This window comes from Dipteris shenzhenensis, chromosome 1 (genome assembly GCF_047967505.1).
Source record: "Dipteris shenzhenensis isolate YYH24624 ecotype China chromosome 1, Dip_SZ_1.0, whole genome shotgun sequence".
NCBI lineage: Eukaryota > Viridiplantae > Streptophyta > Polypodiopsida > Gleicheniales > Dipteridaceae > Dipteris > Dipteris shenzhenensis.
In genome coordinates, this window is record NC_141596.1 from 44129992 (window position 1) to 44152652 (window position 22661).

Sequence of the window (22661 nt, forward strand, 5' to 3'; positions counted from 1 at the left end):
ATTTCAAGTTTGTCAGACCCGTCAGAGCACCCAAATGGAGGGATTACCCCATGCTCTCTGCCATCTTTAATCATGAGCCTTGCTCAACCAAGGGGAGTCAAGTATGGAAATCTCTATGGGTTGCCTTTGAGTTGATCAAGGCACATCTTGTTTTCTCTGGAAAAGGTCCCTTTATGGGGATAGACTCTATATGGGTGTCTCCCATATTAAAAAACAACCCCCTAAATGATGATGAGTTGTTAAAGGCCTGGCACCTTTTCAAGAAATAACTTTAGACATGGGAACAGCTATGGGATAGAGAACATTTTAGGTGGAAAGATTGGCTCTCAATCAGAAGAGAATTCAGACTTTCTAACCAAGAGTAGGCATCAATCTTGAGCAGACTAGAGCTTTGGGAGGGAGACATTGTTTGGAAAGGGGGCATATTTTTAATCTTTGACATAGAGTTCCAGCTAGATAGGGTCTTCACATCTGTTACCCATCCTACCTGAGCATAGGAGATTTATCTTATTCTAAACCACTGGTGGAAGCTTTCTAGCAATGCTTTCAAATGGGCTAACAGATTTGGAATACTGTGGTATAAAAAGATCCCTGAAAAAATGTCCACTCTCTTATGACTTATTCTACATAAAGGTGTGTGGACAAATTTTGGAAGTCTCAAGATAGGCAAGGGAGATGGAACATTCAAGAAGTGCCCAAGAAAAAAGGAGGATGTTTTTAATCTTTTCATTTCCTATCTTAATGCAAGAAGAATGTGGAAATTTGTGCAGATGCAACTAGGGGAGACTATTAATTAGAAGGCTATTTTTCAGGGGGATACTGTCACGACACGATTTTGTAGCCTAGAATGTATCAAGCTAGAATGATCAAATGTATTAATTAGAAGGTAGGCTAGGTAGGTTTAAATGGTTAAATGCCATATGGATAATGTATTGGATATGTTAATTGATATGGAATAAATGGTGCACTCACACATGTAGGTCCTAGGATAGGAATGGGTAGGAATGCATGGGTGCATTAATAAATGGTAGGCATAAAAGTGTCATAGGCTTAGGGTAGAATAATGGGGTATGCCCAAGGGATGGATCCCAAGAGGCATGAAAGGTTGTGACCTCTCATATGAATGGAGTGTGTGCATGAGGCATTATGCATTCATATGTGGTATGGGAATTGCATGAGCATTGTAGAGTTGTCAATAGCAAAAGTAGACTCATGTGAGCACTCCTTCCACCCCATTTGGAGGGCCAATGCTTCTCAATTTATGCATCATTCTTTCACACATGTGCAGTCCCCAACCTGTACATGACAAGTGGTATCATAGCAGTGATTCTCTGACTGTGCGGACCTGCCATGTTGTAGCATGCCGACATTAGTGTGACATCGTCAAGGACATAAAGAGACAACAAGAATCAAGATTACCAGGGGGCTCCTTGTTATTCCATTCTCTTTGATTTCATTTTGGATTCTAGAATCTAATAAGGGCTTCTGCGTCGCCACGATAATGGGGTTTGCCATCTTCATTAATGGGGCTTTTGGATTTTACCCCACCCTTGAATTCGCCTCCCAACATACGCGGCCCAATGTGGGTGGCCAGTCAGTCAGTCCTCCCCTCTTTAATTAGGGGGGGGCATGGACTTTGTGTTAATAAGGGGGGGTTGTTCTTCTTCCCCCGATATTTGTGCAGTCGCCTCCTGAAAATTGCACTGTTCCCATCCTAGAAATTGTGCTGCAGCCTCCTCTGCGTCCCTATGTGCCGAGTCGCGTGCGGCGATCTGAATCGAAAAATGTGTCGAAAGGCATGCCAATAGACCTGCCTGCAAACCCGTCAGAAGGTTCTCTCATTGCGCCTGCTACCTCTACCCCCTTTGCAACCTCTGTCCCACCGGTGCGTCAGCTTGTAGCCACCAAGCTGTCCCTCCCGTTGCCTCTGACCCGCCACGTGTCCATGCTGCCAAGTGTGCAGCCGCCTCTGACCTCTGCCACTTGTAGTCGCCAGTCGCCTCTGCCCCTCTGTAGCCTTTGCCTTCTGTAGCCGCCATCAGCATTTAAGGGGCATCTCTACCCCTGGTATTTCAAAAAAAAAGATCACCCCTCCCCTCTCCTTAGTTAGTCCTCTTTCCCTTAGTTCCCTACCTTTCTCTAAGTACCCCTTCCTTCCCCCTCTCCTTAGTTCCATTTTTTTTTCCCCTCCCCCTTATTTACCCTCTAGTTCTAGTTTTATGAGTCCCCCTTTCCTCACATTGCAAAACGAGGGAAAAGAAGAAGAAAAAGGGTTGTTATTCCTTTTAATATTTATTTATAAAAAACATTTCACATATATGTTAAGTAGTTCTCAATAAATTAGAAATCACAAACAAGATCACATGGCGCATATACGACTAAATTTAAAATGACGAACTAAAAAAATCCTGTAGAACCATTTGCAAAGTTAGTGAAGGTTTAAAAACCAGTCAAAAACTTCATTACCTCCTCCAACTGCTGCATTCCCATCAAATGATTTGGGAGTCTTCTATTTCGAGATACGGTTTGGATTAAGCTTATGGCTGATATGGTGGTGGAGGAACAGGGCTCCCCATCTCCGTCACATGGGGCCAAGCGTTTTAGCTTGTGTAAGGCAGTCCAGGCAAGCTTCGGGGCTCCTGACGATCCTGACTATGTTTTCGACATCGCTTCCAGGTCAGTATTCGAATGTGGCAATATAGAACTCGCTTTAAAAGCATCCTTTTATCCTCCTTTGGTGGGCTGTTTTGGGACCCATTATTCAATGGATCATGCCTTTAGTTGAGGCTTGACCATTCCAGTATCCAGCTATGCCCATACCGTGACATGTGCGACGACTACAAATCATCAGTTCCATTATTGAGAGGACTATGCATGACCTGTCAGACTACTGATAACACCTTAAAGAGAATCGACTTGACAGGAAAGAGACAGGTCCATCAGGATGGGTGCATCTCGTAAATCGTTGCACTTCATGCCTTAGCTGCTAATAATCACTTTGGAAGCCTACTTGCCTCAGGTAAAGTAAGGGGAGGCAAGTTGGGGATCTAGATGCTATTATAAAGGATTTTGTGTGTTCAGATAGAATGGAGTATCAAACAGCCTTCAGTGAAGCTTTTTGAATTCTTGAGGTGGGAGTGGTGTTTCGTGCTACTAGCTCGTGACTGTGTGACTGCATGCATCTTGCAGTTTAGTTTGTTCAGCAAAGGGGAACGTAGCTGATGTTCTTATGAAGACACTTTCTTGGGAGCAGCTGGAGTACCTTCTTCAGCGTCTGGGTATAAGCCTGTACTGAGAGGGGGTGTTGAAATGAGGCAGCGCTTGCCTATAGGCCTGCTTGGGGAATTTTTTGTTGGTGTTATTCTGTCCTGTTCAGGCACCTGGGGATCTAGAGGATCCTTCTTAGGTTTTGTTTCTCAGGCCTGCGAGGCCCTGCCTAGGTGCAGCAATAGCTGCAGGAGGCCGCAGTGCAGCGCAGGTCAGCCAACCCTAATCTGGGCCCGCTTGGAACAGGGCCAGTCGGCCAATTGAGGGGCTCTTCCAGCCTCTATATGAACTTCTCTACCCTACCCTCTCTAGATACTGCTCTCCTCACTTCCCGCACCTCGTTCCTGCCCACGAGATTTGTCCCCTGAGATGCGTGGAGCAAGAGTTCTAGTGCAGCATTGGTTTCCTCCACATGGTGGGAACCCTGGAGTGAATCTTTGTTCACAGGTTTACTATTTTGTTGCTGAAATATATGTACCAGAGTGTTTACCGTGTGTTTATGAGTCAATTGCTGTTTGGAGGAAAGGGGAGGCATCAATGCGAAGGAGGGGACGACCTAGGACCCCAAGGGGGAGAGATTGGGAAGAGTTTTTCCTTGGAGACAAGCTAGGAGATTAGAGAGGAAATATGGTATTTGGAACCAGGCTTTTTGTAAAACTATCCAAAAGTAGTTGTATGGTCTTGGTTCACGTTTTGGAAACACATAGTTGAGGTTTAATGGCCTTGACCTTGATAAGCTCCCTACAAGCCCTCATCCTTTTTACTTTCCTCTTTCACCCGCTCTCCGCTTTGTTTTGTACTTCTTCTTCTCCATTGGAGTCTTGATCTGACCACTAGGGATCTTGTTGGTCCAGTATTCGCCGTAAATTACCCTAAGGTCCAGAGTTTCACGTCCCGGTGACATACCCTCTTCTTGAAAAATTGCAAATGTCCCTGTTTGCACCGAATTTTTTGCCGCTCCCTTGTTGCCCCCTCTCCTTCAGCCCCTCCCTCGGCCTCAGCCGCTTCCCCTCCCCCGCCCTCAGCCTCTCCCTTCCTCCCCTGTCTCTCCCTCTCAGCCCGCCCCCCCACCTCTCAGTCCTCTGCCCCTTCCCCTCCCCTCCCTCTCAGCGCCCCCTCCCCTCTCAGCCCGCTCCTCCCTGCCTTGCTCCCCCGCTCCCTCTACCCTGCTCCCCCGCTCCCTCGTCCCTACTCCCCCGCTCCCTCTACCTTGCTCCCCTCACCCCCGCCTCTACCCTTGCCCCCGCCTCTACCTCTCCCCGGCTCCCTCTCCCCCGCTCCCCTCTCCCTTGCCTCTACCCTTCCCCCCGCCTCTTCCCTCCCCCTACCCTTCTTCCGCCTCTACTCCTTCCCCCCGCCTCTACCCTCCCCCTACCCTTCTCCCGCCTCTACCCCTTCCCCCCGCCTCTACCCTTACCCCCGCCTCTACACCTACCCCTGCCTCTACCCCCCCGCCTCTACATCCCTCTCCTCTACCTCCTTCTATCGTCTCCCGCTCAGCTGCCCCCTCCCCTCTCAGCCCACTTCCCCTTCCTCGCTCCCCCGCTCGCTCTACCCTGCTCCCTCCCCCCGCTTCTACCTCAGCCCTCCCTCTACCCTGTTCCCTACCCCTGGCATTTTTTTCCTTCTTCCTGTCTCCCCCCCCTTCCTTCTCCCGCAGTGTTTTTTGGAGCGGAAGGAGCCTCAAAAATGTCCGAGCCGGCCCCTCACCTTGATTGGCAACGAATATTCCGTTCGCCAATCCTACTCCAGCTCCACCGGCCGCGAAAACTATTACTTTTCCTAAAGACGAGTTGCAGCAGCTCAAGAAGGACGTAGAGATTGAATGCTCTACCACGTTGCTCGCATGCATCTTCGGGTCTCACCCTTCCAGATCCCAAGCTAGAGACTGGATGCTTGTGGCTCTTCCCCTAGACCTCACTCCACAATTGTTAGTGTTCGTCTTCTGGGACGAGGTTTTTTCCAGGTTGTTTTTGACACTCCAGAGGCTACGAGCACAGTGCTCAAAGTTGAATTTTTACACTTGGGACATAGGAAGATCTTCTTTGACGCCTTTGATATTGGTTTCGACCCAATGGAGGCAGATAAGGAAATTTTTTCGCTTTATATCAGATTTCCCGGGCTTCCCCAAGTTTACCATCGACTTCTTTCTGTTATTTGGAGAGCATTTTGGCGCGGTTGCTGAGATCCCACCCCTCCCTGGGTTGCCATTGACTGCAGTAGAGGCAACCAAGGTTGATGGGGTACCTAGAGTTAGGGTCCTCTGTAAGGATCCTAACCTCACGATGAACCATGCTATGATCCAGCGCCCGGATGGTCCTTTTTTCGCCAGAGAGTAGAGATTACAAGCAGGTAGGACCAGTGCAGGATATGCAGGACCACTGGACACTTTGCCAGGGATTGCCTAGGAAGAAGAAAAGGCCCAAGAAGCCCTTTGGTACAGCTATCGTCCCACTGCCTTGACAGGGGGGTGGTACAGGTCCAGCACCTGCTCCTTGGCCTCGACAGGGGGGTGGTACAGGTCCAGCACTTGCGCCTCGACCTCCACATGGTGTCCTCCTTAGGATGGTGGTGGTACAGGTCTAGCACCTGCTCCTTGGCCTCGACAGGGGGGTGGTATAGGTCCAGCACCTGCTCCTCGACCTCCACATGGTAGTCCTCCTCAGGATGGTGGTATAGCTCCTACTCGCCAGAGTGCTCCTCCACTGAGCGCACCGCCACCTTCTACCTCAGGTGCCTCACGACCATCTACCTCAGGGACACCTGACGCATACCAGTGGGTTCCGGTTCGTGTGCAGATCCCTCCTTCAGTTCATGAGGATACACTAGTGGACTCTGCTTCACCTCGGCTGTCCCTCGAGTCTCACCTCGCACAGTCCAAGACGCTTCAACTTCGACCTCCTCCCCGGTTGGAGCTTCTCCCCTAGAACCAGCGGTGCTAGTCACTCTTCTTGAGGCAGTAGAGGTCTCCGCGGCTGGGTAGACACAGGATCGAGAGCAGTCCTCACTTCCTCCCTTGGAGAGGGGGGAGGGGATGGTTTACACTATTGATCCTCTTCCCTCAGAAGGGATCCTTCACACTCCGGTGTCTGGCTTGATTCATAGAACTCATTTTCAGCCCTGGTAGATGCTTCAGATTTCCCAGAGGAGTTTGTGCCCTCTACTTTTGGTGAGCTAGTGATTGGGTTTCTTGTTGACAGGGCTTCTTCTTCAGGTGGCAGGGTTCTTTCCCCTGTTGATTTTCTTCCACTTGGTTCCATTCCTCGCTCCTCGAGCAGGAGGTCTTCCCCTGTTGAGGAGTTTTTTTCCGCCACTAGGTCGGGTAAGGTGTTCGACTCTACATCCTCCCGTCGATGAGGATTATTAGTTGGAACATACAGGGCCTAGGTGGCGTTCCACATCGTCGCCGTAGACATCTGATCAGCTTCATCCAGGTGTTATTGGGGGCTCCATTGATATCTTATTTATTCAGGAGCACAAACTGGATTCTAGAGATTCTGCCAAGTTAGGCAAGTTGCTTTCTGGCCATACTTTTTGGTCGCCTCCCTTGGGCACGAGGGGGGGCACTTCTATTTTAGTTTCGCAGTCAGTTCTCCCCTTAGTTATTAGACACGGAGTCGCTATTTCCTCTAGGGCTCAGTTGATTATTCTCCTGATTGGAGGGCGTAAGATTGGTTTCCTTAACCTGTATGCCTCCAACATTAGAGGGAAACGTGTCATTATGTGGAAGGATTTGCTCTCCTGGGCCCCCATTGCGGATTCATGGGTGATTGGAGGTGACTTTAACATGGTCAAGTTACCATTAGACAAAAAAGGGGGTAGAGAAGGAGGACTTCACTCTTTGGAGAGAGCAGCTTGGGATGCCTTCCTTTTTCACTATTGTGGCAGAGATACTTGGTTGGACGATGCCTTTCTTATTCAGCCACAGTCCCTCCTGTTCTCTTGGTCGAACAGGAGGCAGTAGATGCCTACACGCATTGACAGATTCTATGTAGATGATTGGCTGTTGTGCTAGCTATCTCAAAGCCTCACTTGAGAGGCCGGTTTGCCAGCATCAGGATTCCAGATGCCTTGTACACAGAGGAGGACCTTATAGAGGCAGCCCTGCAGATATGGGTTTCTCATGTCCAAGGTGGGCAGCCATTTCCATCACGTGTAGCTGCTGCCCTTTCTGGTATTAGTGATTTTGACCTCTCAGTTGCTTGTACCAGGAGACAAGATATTCTCAAACGTGAGATTGGTGTTCGCCAGCAGTTGGCAGCTTTGCAGAGGGAAGAGCAGAAACGACCTTCAGATGCTTGGATTCAGGAGCACCTTGCTATAGCAAGGGCTCATGAGCAAATATTGCTTGATCAGAGAGATCAGAGAGTAGAGTATGCCTTTCATGCACGGGAGTTCAGATGGGTGGCAGAGTCAATAAACACTTTTTCTCTACTCTTGGCCCTAGACATAGTAGAGAGAGTGTATCCCAGCTTATTGACTCACATGGGGTTTTACAGACAGATCCAGATGATGTCATGCGCATAGCTTCAGATTTTTATGCGGCCCTTCTTACTGCTGATCCTGACACACGGGATAGAGAGGATGCTAGACAGGTTATTTGGCAGAGCATCCCTTTGTTGGTGAAACCGGATTTGCATGTTTTGCTTGATGCACCTTTCACCAACACAGAGTTCAGGACTGCACTTTCAGCCCTTCACAAGGGCAAGTGCCCCGGTTCGGATGGCCTCATCCCTTCTTTTTTCATTGCATCAGCCTTGCAGGGCATTTGGGACTCTGGCGAGATGCTCGGGTTGCTTACAGAGGGTGTCATCCACCTTATCCCGAAAGGAGGTTGCAGAAATCAAGTGTCCCAGTGGAGGCCTATCACACTTCTGGGGACTTGTTACAAGATTCTGGCCAAGGCAATCAACCTTTGATTGCAGCCCCTTCTCCCAGATCTTATTCATGACACACTCAGACGGGATTTGTGCATGGCAGAAGCATTTTTGATAACATTTTCTCTTTCTGGGAAGCTTCAAAGTGGGCTAGGCAGAGCGGCCAGAATCTAGCCATTCTACTCTTGGATTTTGAGAAAGCTTATGACAGATCAGCCCACAGCCAGGTACTTATTGGTGGGGTAAGGGGTGAGAGATTTCAAATTTCCACATCAGTCCGTCAGGGATGCCCCCTTGCTCCTTTTCTTTTTTCGTTCGTGGCCGAAGGTATGAGTATCTATGTTAGATCTCAAGCTGACATCTTTGGGCTGAGACTTCCCATCAGAAGGGAAGAGGAGCTACTTGATAGTGAGTTGGCAGATGACACAGTAGTTTACTTGGATGCCACTCCACAGACGCTCACTTCTTTCAGGACAGCATTGGATTTATTTTGCTTGGCGGCGGGGGCGCAGATAAATTGGCATAAATCCAATGGCTTTTGGATCAGTGATGAGGACACTCCAGTTTGGGGGCTTGACATAGGATTCACTTGGGTTCAAAGGGGTGTGCCTGTCAGGTATTTGGGCTGTCAGGTCAGCTTGGATATTTCTTCCACGCAGGAGTTTGCTCCCGTGTTAGAGAGCATCAGGAGGAAGCTCCTTTGTTGGAGCTCAGCCAAGCTGGATCTTGCCTCTAGAGTGGTGGTGGTCAACCAAGTCCTCTTGGCCACGGCTTGGTTTGTTTGTTCATGCTGGTGCCGTTCTAGGGACTGCATCACTCAACTCTGGAGTGGGCTTGATGGCACATCAAATGCCTTAGCCAGGGTGGCTTGGGAGACCCTCATCCTCCCTACACAGGAAGGGGGTCTCAATATTATTGATCCAGATTTACAGTGCACAGCTTTACTCTGCAAGATGGTGGTGCGGGGACTTATGCTAAGGCAGGAACCGTGGAAGGCATTTCTTATTAGCAGCATATAGACGTGCACACCTTCTTCAGGAGGAGACTTGATGAGCAGTATTAAGCGTATCTTCACCACAGCACACCTCAGATCACCTTTGTCCCCTCTCATGGTTGCCATTTTGAAAGCATGGGCCAATTTCAGGAGCACTCTTTGGAGGATTCCTCCTTCCTCTTGTGAAGAGATTGATAGGCAACCGATCATGTTGAATGATAGTGTGACGCCAAAAATTGATATTTTTAATTTGGCATTGGTATTGATTTTCTCTATGTTTGATAAGAGTTTGAGTATCAAGTGATAGCCTAGCGGCTCTCACTTATTTCTATTTTCTATGATATTGTATGGGATGGAGAGGATGAGTGGAATGGCTCATTGTAAATACCATAGGTATGAATTATAAATACCTTGGTATGGGGTGAGAGTTATTTGTGTATGGGATATTATGGAGTTTTTTAGAAAATAGGAAGGGTGAGTCATATAAAGAGGTGGGCTCATGTGCATGTGTTCCAATAATATAAGAGAGGTCACATGCCAAGCGTGTGGAAGGCATGTGGAGGAGTGTGAAGTCAAGAGGAATCCTTCTAGAACTCCTATGTGGAATAAGGAGGATGTGGACATGTGGAAAAGAGAGGGTCCCTATGGGCTCCATGTGGGGAGACTCTTGACTTTCTCAATATTTTAAGAGTCTTGAGCATCTTTTGATGGGACACATGGCACGAGTAGCAAAAAAGGACATGGATGGTGACATACGTGCTTATGTGATTGATGGGGAAAGGAATCTACAGGCAGCAATTATAAATGGGTGAAGGAGGGTAACAAAATCTCTATAAAAGGAGTCCTCCTCTCCCTTGTTCATCAATCTCTTCCACCATTAGGCCTTATGTTGCTGTAGCTCTAGTCTCCCCAAGCCTCTTCCATGAGCCTTCTCTTCCTCTTGTAGATATTCTCTTATGTAGACTCTTGAGTCCATCTCTCTCTAGTTTATTCTCTCTCTATGAGTAGTCTTGGAGCTTCTGCTCCCTCTTGTATGTATGAAACCTCTTCTTCTCCCTTGTGTTTATAGTGTTGGAGTGGATTCTCACTCTATTTGTAATGAAGGTCACTTCAGGTTCTCTCTCTCTTGAGTGTCTCTTCCCTTTTCTTTCTTTCAAAGCCTTAAAAGTTCTTTTCTATTCGGCTGTTCACTGTGCACACATGGTCCCTCTGTTTCCCGAGCCACCATGCAAACTTCTTCTCCTCTTCTAGGCGAAATCTATGAGGGGTGGATGAAAGTGGAGTCTTGAGGGAGCATCCTGCTCAGGCGAAATTAGCCTGGGTGGAGGGTAGTATTCATGACAGTTTGACCCCCTGTTAGTGTTTTGCTCATCACTTTCTGCTCGGTAGTCCGATTATAATGAAACATATATCAGCGCGAAGCTCTCTTTGAGGCGCATGTCTCTATGTGCTTAGATCTTGAATTAGATACTGCTGCAAAATGTTATGAGTCTCTGTGTTTGACAGTTTGTTTTCATGACAGTTTTTACCCGTGTCTAGTAAACTGTCTATAACTTTTTGGTCGCTTCTCTGTTTCTTACGAAACATATATCAGCGCGAAGCTCTCTTTAAGGCGCATGTCTCTATGTGCTTAGATTTTGAATCAGATACTGCTGCAAAATGTTATGAGTCTCTGTGTTTGACAGTTTATTTTCATGACAGTTTTTACCCCCTTCCAGTAAACTGTCCATATCTCTTCAACCGTCTGTCTGTTTTCAATGAAACTTATATCAGCGCGAAGCCCATCTCAAGGCGCATCTCTTTGTGTGCTTGAATTTTTGATATCATGTCTCTACTGAAAGTTATAGGCCTTTGTGTCTAATGACAGTTTGTAGAGTGTTTTGAGCTAAGTGTAAAGGTGTCTATGAAGGAGGTGCAATGTTTCCTCGGAATCTACCCATCCGACCCAATCATCCCCTTCAAACTCCTCGATATATATCAGTTCATGTCAGGTTGAGCCGCAAGATCTTCTTTCAACAACGTATCGCTCTTCTCTTTGGCGCAGACCGGCTCGTTGAGATTATGGCCTCTGTTGATCCTTTCCTTCTCGCTATGCTTGATTACAACATCACTTGGGATGTTACCATCTTCATTCTCATCTGAGGGAGGAAAGTATGGTGTGATATCTTGGCATAAAAGCTTATTTCTAATGTCCCATTCTTAATGATAAATATCTTTGGCAGTCGGTTCGAAAGCAGCAGGAAGTGAAGAGGTGCGTGAAGTTTATTACCCCCAACTTCATGTCACATCTTTTGGTGGAGACGCCGGGTACGTTTGGTATTGGATTCATCCCACCTTACTAAACGGTCTCGGGTGTACTTGATTGCATGTTATGCCTAGAAGAGGCATGCGAGATAAAGAAGATGCCTGGAAGAACTCCGTTAGAAGAGATTGCAACCCGTTTAAGAGAACTTGAAGATTGTGAAGGTGATGCTCAAGCTATTCGCACAGTCACCATGATCATAGCCTTTATGTTTGCATTGTTGAATGTGTTGGTGAATCGACAACGCCGGCAGTAGGCACAATGATAGATTGGGGATTGTTTCATGCACTGGCAGCTTGGTGTGAAGAAGAGTTGAGTCTTTGGGTAGTTTTCAACTATAATAGTGGAGTGGTGATTCTTAATGCTGTCAACTTCTTTTGCTATGCAAATGATGAAGAGTACAATATCTTGAAGCTTTTATGTGCACTTCCTATTGTGAGAAGGGTGATTCTAGAATGCATGTATAGACAATGTTTTCATGGTGCTGGTTGGTCACTTATTTTTGAAGATTTTGTTGAGGATCACACTGTGGAGGGTTTTCAACAAGTGGTTATGCATAATAAGTTGGTCTTGGTATACTAAGGCTCTGTGGGATCTTGTTCGGGTCTTGTTTGTGATATTATTTGGATCTTGGTGTTTTCTTTTTATGTTTCATCATGGTGAAGATTCTAGTGTTTCGAGGGACCTAAGGGAAGACCCGGAGTCTTATCTTCAGGATTTTGTTCGAGGATGCCGGCTTTCTGGATGGTCCATGAAGGATCGAGCGGAGATTTTGCCTGATTTTCTTGAAGGTGTAGCCTTGAGTTGGGATGAGATCTTGCCGAACTCTACCAAGGAGGACTGGGACCAAGTGGTGGCAGCAATGAAGCAGAGATTTGGGGCAGTGGAGTCGCCAAATGCTTTGATATTGCAGTTGGACCGGTTCTATCAAGGAGAGGGTGAGTTGGTCTTTGCGTTGGCAATCCGATATGAAACTTTATGGACAAAGTATGAAAGGGCAGCTTTGCGAGCTGTGGCATCTGCATCATCGGCCCCTCAAAGTCTCTCAGGGATGGAGCACTTAAAGGTGAGCAAATTTGTTATGGCTTTGGAGCCTCGTCTTCGCTCAAAAGTAATGAGTAAAGATCCAACAACATACGTGGAGGCACTTCGCATTGCAACCAAGAAAGAAGCTTCTCTAAAGATCGAATCCTCTTTTGTGTCTTCAACAGCTTCAACTTCTAAGGTGGAGGTAATGGGCACTCCTCAGGTACCAAAGTCCTCTGAGTTAGATCATAATATCTCCCAATTGATGGCAGAGTTTGCTTATTTGAAATTGCATTTGGTTAATGCACGACAACCTAGAGCACCAAAGAGTGAAGATAGGCCTCGAGATAGGAGTGGGGTCACTTGCTATGAATGTAATGAAAAAGGTCACTATCGCCCCAAGTGTCCTAGATTAAGAAAGAAAGAAGAAAAACAAGTATCCTTGTTAGAAGCTTCTTCAGAGGATGAGGAAAGAGAGGTAATGATGGCTAAACGGGGGCATGGTAAAGTAAAAGAAGAAGAAGATGTTGGGGTAAAGGCACATTGCCACCCCTTTATTAAAGATAGGACACCTATGACTGTCTTAAGACAGTCATAGGGTAAAACCTAATCCTAATAAAACTAATGAGTTTGTGGTGTGGCTCATCACTTCACACCCGCACACTTGAGTCTTCTCTCTCACACATTTGATGCTTTTGCCCGACAGTTGATGCTTTGTATGCCTTGAGGCAGTGTGGTGCCAGAGAGCACACATTTGTCTCGATTTCCGCAGTGTCGAGGTGACATTTTCTTGCAGGTCACATTTCTTGTGCAACACTCAGAGAACCTCAGTTGAGCCATGCTTGGCCAGGGCGCATCGAGTTTACTCGGTCTCTAACTGTCCATCGTTGACAGTGCTCAAAAGGTTCCTCATTGAGTGTTTGTACGTTGGGATCTGTGTATGTCATTTCTACACAGGACAGTATTTGCATTACACTGTTAGTTGATTTTGTCAGAGAGATTTACATTTTGTATGCTACCTCAGTGTTGAGGTGTTCTTCACTTGGTTCAGGTGTCAGATCAAAGGGCTTTTGCTCAGATTTTGCTTGAGAGCACTTGGTTTACTGTCAGAGATCTTCAGATGCCTTTTATCCCCTTGGCAGAAGGGTGATTGCTTGGGATTTGTCCCATTTTTCTGTTGCAGGTTTGTGACAGGCTGAAGTGTCTGATTTTTTTTTGGTGAACAAAACAGTGTATGCCAAGTGGTTTATGCATATTAACTCAGTGCAATACCTCATCTGAGGTGGGAGAAGTGATCAGTACAGCCAGTACAGCAGTGTTTTGTCAGCTGATGATGCACTGTTAAAGCACTTGTGGAACAGCTGCAGCATTCTGGATTTACTGTTTATGCCTATTTGAGCACGGTACAGTGTGTCAGGAGGTACAGTGATTGCAGGGACATTTACTGTTTTGCTGCAGATTGTTTTGACAGTAAAAACAGCACTATTCTGAGTGCTTCTGGCTCTTGATAGAGCAGTTTTTTTTTAGAAATCAGAATTTTTATTCAGTCTTTTTTACTTCCAGGGAGTCAGATACTTTCCTTATCTGATATGGCATGAGGGGGAAGTGAATCTTCAATTCTGAACATAAAGAAACTGGAAGGAGCACACAATTATGCATTATGGGCAGAACAGTGCTTAAATGTACTTCTGTTAAAGAAGATTTCTAAGCCCATAAGGGTGAAGGGTGTCAAGCCATCTGACATGGCAGCTGATGACTGGGAAGAGCTTGATTTGTCCGCAAGGGCAGCTATCATGCTCACTATTTCTGATACTCTTGTGTTCAATGTTCAGGCTGAAAAGACCTCTTATGGCCTATGGCAGAGGCTAGAAGAGTTATATGCCCAAAAGAGCTCAGCCAGTAAGGTTTATTGGTTGAAGAAGCTGGTTGATCTTCGCATGAAGGAAGGTACAGCTATGACCTCACACTTGAGTGAGTTCAATGCCATCTTTACACAGCTTATTGCACAGGGATTGAACCTTGATGAGGAGTTCAAGGCTACTTTCTTGTTGTGTACCCTCCTTGAGAGTTGGGACACTTTCAAGACCACCCTGTCAAATTCGAATGTCACTCTTATGTATGCTGATGTAGAGAGCTCTCTCCTTATGGAGGAGATGATCAGGAAGAATAATGCGAGCAGCAAGTCTTCAAATGCCTTGCAGGTACAGGATAGAGGCAGGACTCAGCAGAAGGGGAGATCTGCTAGTAAGTCCAAATCCCGCAGTCAGTCCCGTGGCAAAAAGGATATTGAATGCTTTTATTGTGGCAAGAAGGGACATGTGAAGTCTAAGTGCTTCAAGTTCATACGGGATCAGAAAGCCAAGAAGGCTGAAACAAAGGATGCAGGCAATGGAAGCAAAGGCAAAGGCAGATGACTTGGATGCAGTGAATGTTGTAGCAGAGGACAGTGACAGTGACATACATGATGTTTTATGCTCTTCTGCTGTAATAGCACATGCTTTGGTTATTGATGGCCATGACATGCACACCTGGCTCTTGGACTTAGGTGCTTCTTTTCATCTTACTCCTCATAGGGAGTGGTTTACTTCCTACACAGGTACTTATGGAGTTGTTCATCTTGGGAACAACTATGCATGTCAGATTGCAGGGATTGGCAGTATACAGATAGTATTCCCTGATGGACGCATATTTATGCTTGATGGTGTTCGCCATGTGCCGCAAATCAAGAAAAATCTGATTAGCACTGACTTATTGGATGACAGTGGTTACCACACCACATTTGGGGATTCCAAATAGGTGATTACTGATGGCCAGGCTGTAGTGGCTGAGGGTTTTAAGAGTGATACCTTGTACCCTCTTTATGTTTCCAGTGTGGGTAATCATGTTGTTGCCATAACCGAGCTGCCAAAGGTTTTATTCTGGCATAGCCGGTTGGGACACATGTCTGTTAAAGGAATGCAAGAACTGTCACGTTTGGGTTATCTGCCGTCTCTTTCTTTTTCAGATTTGCCTACTTGTGATCATTGCATATTTGGCAAGCATTCTGTGACTCCTCATAAGAGGAGAACTCCCCAGAATAGAGCACCGCTTGATCTAGTGCACACTGATTTGTGTGAGATGCCACAGTTATCACTAAGGGGTGCAAAATATTTTATTACTTTCATTGATGATGCCACACGCAAAGTGTGGGTCTATTTCTTGAAGCATAAGGGCGATGCCTTAGATGCTGTCAAGAAGTTTGTTGCTCAGGTTGAGAATCGGACAGGTCGTAGGCTGAAATGCCTCAGATCCGATAATGGGGGTGAGTATGTGTCACATGCTTTTGTGCAGTTTTGCGAAGCTAAGGGCATCAAACAGGAACTCACAGCCCCTCATAATGCATCTCAAAATGGTGCAAGTGAGCGGATGAATCGAACTATTCAGGGGAAGGTTCGATGTATGTTGTCTTATGCTGCATTACCCCATGGCTTTTGGGCAGAAGCCGTGCAAACAGCAGTTCACATTATTAACAGGTCGCCAAACAAGGCTTTGGAGTTGAAAGTGCCAGAGGAGGTGTGGTCTGGCAAGCCACCTTCATATAAGCACTTACGTGTATTTGGCTGCGAGTGCTTTGCTCATGTACGCAAAGAACTGCGCACCAAACTGGATCCAAAGTCTATCAGATGCATTTTTATGGGTTATGGTGACGAAGGTGAAATGGGGTACAGGTTATGGGATCCCGTTAAACGGAAGATTATACGCAGCAATGATGTCATCTTTAAAGAGGATAGTGTACACAAGGAACCCGTGCAACCTGTGGAATACAGGAGGGTTATTTATGATGATGTTGGACAGCAAAGAATGCCCATTTATATGCAGCAGCAGGCTGCTGCAGATAACCCTGTTCAAGAGGGTATACAGGCTGAAAATCAGCCAGATAATTTTGCCAATGATGCACCACTGGATATGCCAGCAGATGGGGCTGTAGAACAGCCAGATATGGTGGTACAGCCACCTGTCATGCATGACGAACAGGCTGGACAGCAGCCTAATCCGGAACATTTTGTTAGGAGGAGCACCCGTGTACAACGGCCTTCTGCCAGGTTTGTTCCAGGAGCCAATAATGTGGCTGATTTTATCATGCTGACAGATTGTGGTGAGCCTTCCAGCTTCAAGGAAGCTATGGGAAGAATAGAGAAAAAGAAGTGGGAGAAAGCCATGCAGTCAGAAATGGACTCCCTACTTCAAAATGATACATGGGACTTGGTGCAGCTACCTGCAGGCAGAAAGGTTTTGCCATGCAAGTGGATTTACAAAGTCAAAGTGGATTCAAATGCTTTACCGAGGTATAAGGCCAGATTGGTTGCCAAGGGATTTAAGCAGGAGAAGGGCATTGACTTTGATGAGATCTTTTCCCCTGTAGTCAAGATGACTACTTTGAGAGCAGTGTTAGCTCTTGTTGCTCATGACGACATGGATTTATGTCAGATGGATGTGAAGACAGCCTTTCTTCACGGAGATCTCCATGATGAGATCTATATGAGTCAGCCAGAGGGATATGCTGTTAAAGGGAAAGAGCAGCTTGTGTGTAAGCTCAAGAGGAGCTTGTATGGACTCAAGCAGGCGCCAAGAGAATGGTACAAGAAGTTTGATGCCTTCATGCAGTCCCAAGGGTATCATAGGTGTGAGACCGATCATTGCTTGTACACCAAACAGGCAAAGGATGGCAGTTTGATGCTACTCATTCTATATGTGGATGACATGCTTATTGCTAGTAAATCTCAGCATGAGATTAGTGCTTTGAAGAAACAATTGCATAAGTCTTTTAACATGAAAGACTTGGGTGATGCAAATCATATTCTTGGCATGCGGATTACTTGTGACAGGTCCAAGGGACTTTTGTTTCTGTCACAAAAGGGGTACATTGACAAAGTACTGCAGAGGTTTAAAATGGAGGGGGGAAAGTCTATTAGTACCCCGTTGCCTCCACATTTAAAACTCAGCAGTAAGGACAGCCCCAGATCAGATGATGATAAGGCTGAGATGGCCAAGGTTCCGTATGCATCTGCAGTTGGTTCTTTGATGTATGCCATGGTTGCCACTTGTCCGGATATTGCTTTTGCGGTGGGAGTCATCAGCTGGTATATGGCAAATCCAGGCAAGCAGCACTGGGAAGCAGTGAAAGGCGTCTTGAGGTATCTCAAGGGTACCAAAGACTTGTGCATATGCTATGGTAGGCAGGATGCATTGGTGCATGGTTTTACAGATTCAGACTATGTAGGGAATGCAGATAACCGGAAGTCTACTACCGGTTATATTTTCACATTTGCAGGAGGTGCTATATCATGGGTGTCTCGGTTGCAGAAATGCATTGCACTGTCAACTACTGAAGCTGAATATGTTGCAGCCACTGAGGCTTGCAAGGAAGCAATATGGCTTACTCGGCTGGTGGGAGACTTGGGCATTACAGGAGATATGCCAGTTTTGCATTGTGATAGTCAGAGTGCTATCATGTTGGCAAAGAATCCGGTCTTTCATCAGAAGACCAAGCACATAGATGTGAAATATCATTTCATCAGGGAGGTACTGGAAGACAAGCGACTTGAGCTTGTGAAGGTGCATACTGATGATAATCCTGCAGATTTGCTCACTAAGAGCTTGCCTACAGAGCGGTTTGCACATTGCGGCCACATCATGGGATTAGGATGAGACCATTCTTATTTTATGGTCTTGTATACATATTGCTGTAATTTTTATTCTTTTCTCCCCTTTAGGCACATTGGCCTTTAGGTGGGAGGTTGTTGGGGTAAAGGCACATTGCCACCCCTTTATTAAAGATAGGACACCTATGACTGTCTTAAGACAGTCATAGGGTAAAACCTAATTCTAATAAAACTAATGAGTTTGTGGTGTGGTTCATCACTTCACACCCGCACACTTGAGTCTTCTCTCTCTCACACTCTCTCCCTCTTGCTCTTCTTCCCCCTTCTGGCCCTTAAGAAGAAAGCAAGGAAGAAGTAGATGAGGAACATCAGGAAGAGGAACACCGTAGTAAGAAAAAGAAGGCATCTAGAAGGAGAATTAGCCAGTCAGACTTTCCTTTAGGACAAGGAATTAGAAGCTATGACTTGTTGTCTGACCTTAAAGAAAAGGAAGCTCATATCACCTTTGGTCAATTACTTGCTTTGTCTCCAAAACTACGGAAGGAATGGGAAAAACTAGCAAGCACAAGAGTGTCAAAGAAGAAAAAGAAGAAAAGTGCCGTTGCTGTTGTTCAAAAGGTAGTTATAGATGTTGGTGATGATGTACGTGTGGTTGATGTGATCATTGATGGTCAAGTGATTTCTAATGTGTACATTGATGGAGGTGCATCGATTAATGTCATGAGTGAGAAGACCATGATAGATGCTGATTTAAAATACTCTAGTACTACCTCTCCTTATCGCATCAAATTGGCTGACAACATTAGGGTTAAGACCTTGGGAGTTGTGAAGAATCTAGAAGTGGATGTATGTGGAATTTCTGTGCCGACTACTTTTTAGGTGATCCCTACCAAGCCAGATGCACGTGCCTATCCATTGATTTTGGGAAGGCCTTGGCTACGCAAGGTGAAGGCTGTTCAAAAGTGGGATACTTGAGAATTGATTTTGCAGGGAAATGATAAGAAGGTGCGCTACAACATCAGAAGCTGCAAAAAGGAAGTTGTCAAGGAGGAGTCTTCAACATCAGAGAGTTCAAGCTCTGACTTAACCGCTGAAGAAGAAGAGACAAGGTGTAGCTCCGAGGAGTCCAACTCAGAGGGTGAGGTGGAAGGAGTGGCCTTTGGTCTTTGTCTTGGTGCTGATCGGGATGAGTCAGGAAGGAACAAGGTGGTGGTGCAAGATCCTGTAGAGACACTTCATGTGGAGGATGTGGAGCACACTAAACGACGCCAACGCAATGAAGAGCTTCTTGGTGATTCTCTATCAGGTAGTGAGAAGCTCTAGTACTTGGATATGCTAGATGATTTTCCATGTCTCTTTGCAACAAGCTATTCACAGGTTCGACCAGTCTCTCTTGTGGAGCACAAGATTGAGTTGAAGCCGGAAAGCAAGCCAGTTGTGCAACGCTTAAGGCGATTAGGGGTGATCCAAGCTGAGGCACTAAAGAAAGAGGTAACACAACTACTTGAGGCGGGATTCATCTTTCCTGTTGATGATTCAGAATGGATATCTCCTGTAGTTGTCACACCAAAGAAAGGAAATAAGTGGCGAGTTTGTGTGGACTTTCGTCCTTTGAATGCATGCACTAAGAGGGATCATTTTCCTTTGCCATTCCAAGATGAAATACTAGACCAAGTAGCAGGGCATGAGATGTATTCTATATGTGATGGGTATTCAGGGTACTTTCAAATTCGTATTCGGGAGGAAGATCAAAAGAAAACATCATTTGTCACACCTTGGGGAGTTTTTGCTTACAGAGTGATGCCTTTTGGGTTGACCAATGCACCAGCTACATTTCAAAGGTTCATGAGTCAAGTCCTGGAGCCTTACTTGGGGAAAGTTCATACGGGTGTTTTTGGATGATTTTTGCATTTATTCTCAGCGCATAGATCACATGGAGAAGTTAAAGATGGCCTTAGCTAGGATTGATGAAGCAAAAGGGTGTCTAAATCCTAGCAAGTGTCATTTGGCTCAAACAAAAGTAGTCTTGTTGGGGCATATTGTGTCTGAAGAAGGCTTGCAAATGAATCCTGACAAGGTTCAAGCAATCATGGCATTGCCAAGTCCTGAGAGTATTAGTGGTGTTCGCAGAATTCTAGGAAAGAGCAAGTATTATTAATGCTTTTGTGATGATTTCACAGAGATAGTGCATCGCATGAACTTGTTGACAAGAAAATGGGGTGTGGAGCAACAAGAGTCTTTCCAGCAACTTAAGGAGGCCATGAGTAAGGGCTCAATATTGAAGCCTCCTGATTGATCTCAAGACTTTTATGTAAATCCAAGTGTATCTTTGCATTCAGTTGGTGCTGTATTGCTACAAAAAGGAGAGGCAGGTAGAATGCAACCCATCTATTATGCCAGCCGATAGCTTACAGATGTGGAAACAAGGTATGAAGAAATGTAGCAGCAAGCTCTCTCTTTGGTGTTTTCCGCTCCTATTTATTACCTCGACCATTTTTTTTCCTTACCTCTCAGTTTGTATTAGCATATCTAGTTCGCAAGCCTAATCCTGGGGGAAGATTTGTAAAATGGTTGTCAGAGCTTCAAGAATTCTCTTTCTCTTTTGTCACTGAAAATACCACTAGGTCCACTATGGCAGATTTGCTCACAGGACGGGAGGATCTAGGAGAAGAAAAGAAATGTAAGGAGAACATTGAAGAGGAAAGGGATACACCACCAACAGCTTTTGTTTTGTATTTTGATGGGGCTTTTAGTCCTTCATGCCAACAAGGAGCCGGGGGGATAGTCTTGATGAATCCTGAAGGTCAAGAGGTATGGGCAAGAGGACAAGAGCTTCCAGGTATCACAACTAACAATGCAGCTGAGTATAATGCTTTGATTCTTGGTTTGGAGGGTTGTCTTCAAAGTCAAGTTAAAGAATTGAAAGTAAGAGGAGATTCTCAACTTATTATAAAGCAAATGCAAGGGCATTACAAGACAAGAAGTCCTCATTTGAAGGAGCTTAATCAAAAGGCTATGGCACAATGTAGTCGCTTTGATTTTTGCAAGTTTGTTCATATAAACAGAAAAGAAAATCAAAGGGCAGATGAGTTAGCTACTCAAGCCATTGTAGTACAAGACCGGGGGGTGGTTTCTTGGGTAGACACTGGATGGCCAAAACTACAAGATGATCAGAAATATGTGGAAGAAGGCATGTTTCCTCGAGGATTAACTCCACAACAGAAGCGGAGATTGGTTACTTTTGGCCACGCCTCCATAAGGATGTATATGAATGTCACGAATGGAACCTATCAGCTTGAGGATGTTGATGGCATGGTGATACCCGGATGCACCAATGAGTATCGCCTTAAATTCTTCTATGCTCGACCACCTTGAGGGCCAGCAGACCCTCTCTGTACTAGAGAGGATCTGTTGGGGGGGAAAGATGTGACGCCAAAAATTGATATTTTTAATTTGGCATTGGTATTGATTTTCTCTATGTTTGATAAGAGTTTGAGTATCAAGTGATAGCCTAGCGGCTCTCACTTATTTCTATTTTCTATGATATTGTATGGGATGGAGAGGATGAGTGGAATGGCTCATTGTAAATACCATAGGTATGAATTATAAATACCTTGGTATGGGGTGAGAGTTATTTGTATATGGGATATTATGGAGTTTTTTAGAAAATAGGAAGGGTGAGTCATATAAAGAGGTGGGCTCATGTCCATGTGTTCCAATAATATAAGAGAGGTCACATGCCAAGCGTGTGGAAGGCATGTGGAGGAGTGTGAAGTCAAGAGGAATCCTTCTAGAACTCCTATGTGGAACAAGGAGGATGTGGACATGTGGAAAAGAGAGGGTCCCTATGGGCTCCATGTGGGGAGACTCTTGACTTTCTCAATATTTTAAGAGTCTTGAGCATCTTTTGATGGGACACATGGCACGAGTAGCCAAAAAGGACATGGATGGTGACATACGTGCTTATGTGATTGATGGGGAAAGGAATCTACAGGCAGTAATTGTAAATGGGTGAAGGAGGGTAACAAAATCTCTATAAAAGGAGCCCTCCTCTCCCTTGTTCATGAATCTCTTCCACCATTAGGCCTCATGTTGCTGTAGCTCTAGTCTCCCCAAGCCTCTTCCATGAGCCTTCTCTCCCTCTTGTAGATATTCTCTTATGTAGACTCTTGAGTCCATCTCTCTCTAGTTTATTCTCTCTATGAGTAGTCTTGGAGCTTCGGCTCCCTCTTGTATGTATGAAACCTCTTCTTCTCCCTTGTGTTTATAGTGTTGGAGTGGATTCTCACTCTATTTGTAATGAAGGTCACTTCAGGTTCTCTCTCTCTTGAGTGTCTCTTCCCTTTTCTTTCTTTCAAAGCCTTAAAAGTTCTTTCTATTCGGCTGTTCACTGTGCACACATGGTCCCTCTGTTTCCCGAGCCACCATGCAAACTTCTTCCCCTCTTCTAGGCGAAATCTATTAGGGGTGGATCGTTGATGAAAGTGGCGTCTTGAGGGAGCATCCTGCTCAGGCGAAATTAGCTTGGGTGGAGGGTAGTTTTCATGACAGTT

General features: G+C 45.7%; 1 protein-coding gene across 1 annotated transcript in view; it reads left to right on the plus strand.

The window, feature by feature from the left end:
• The first annotated feature begins 2439 nt into the window (after window positions 1–2439).
• Window positions 2440–22661, plus strand: part of LOC147905901 (Transducin/WD40 repeat-like superfamily protein) — a 109618-nt gene continuing 89396 nt past the window's right edge. The window contains exon 1 of the mRNA XM_087382257.1: window positions 2440–2676. Coding sequence (XP_087238383.1) covers window positions 2540–2676 — 137 coding nt within the window. The 5' untranslated portion in view covers window positions 2440–2539. The remainder of the gene's footprint in view (window positions 2677–22661) is intronic.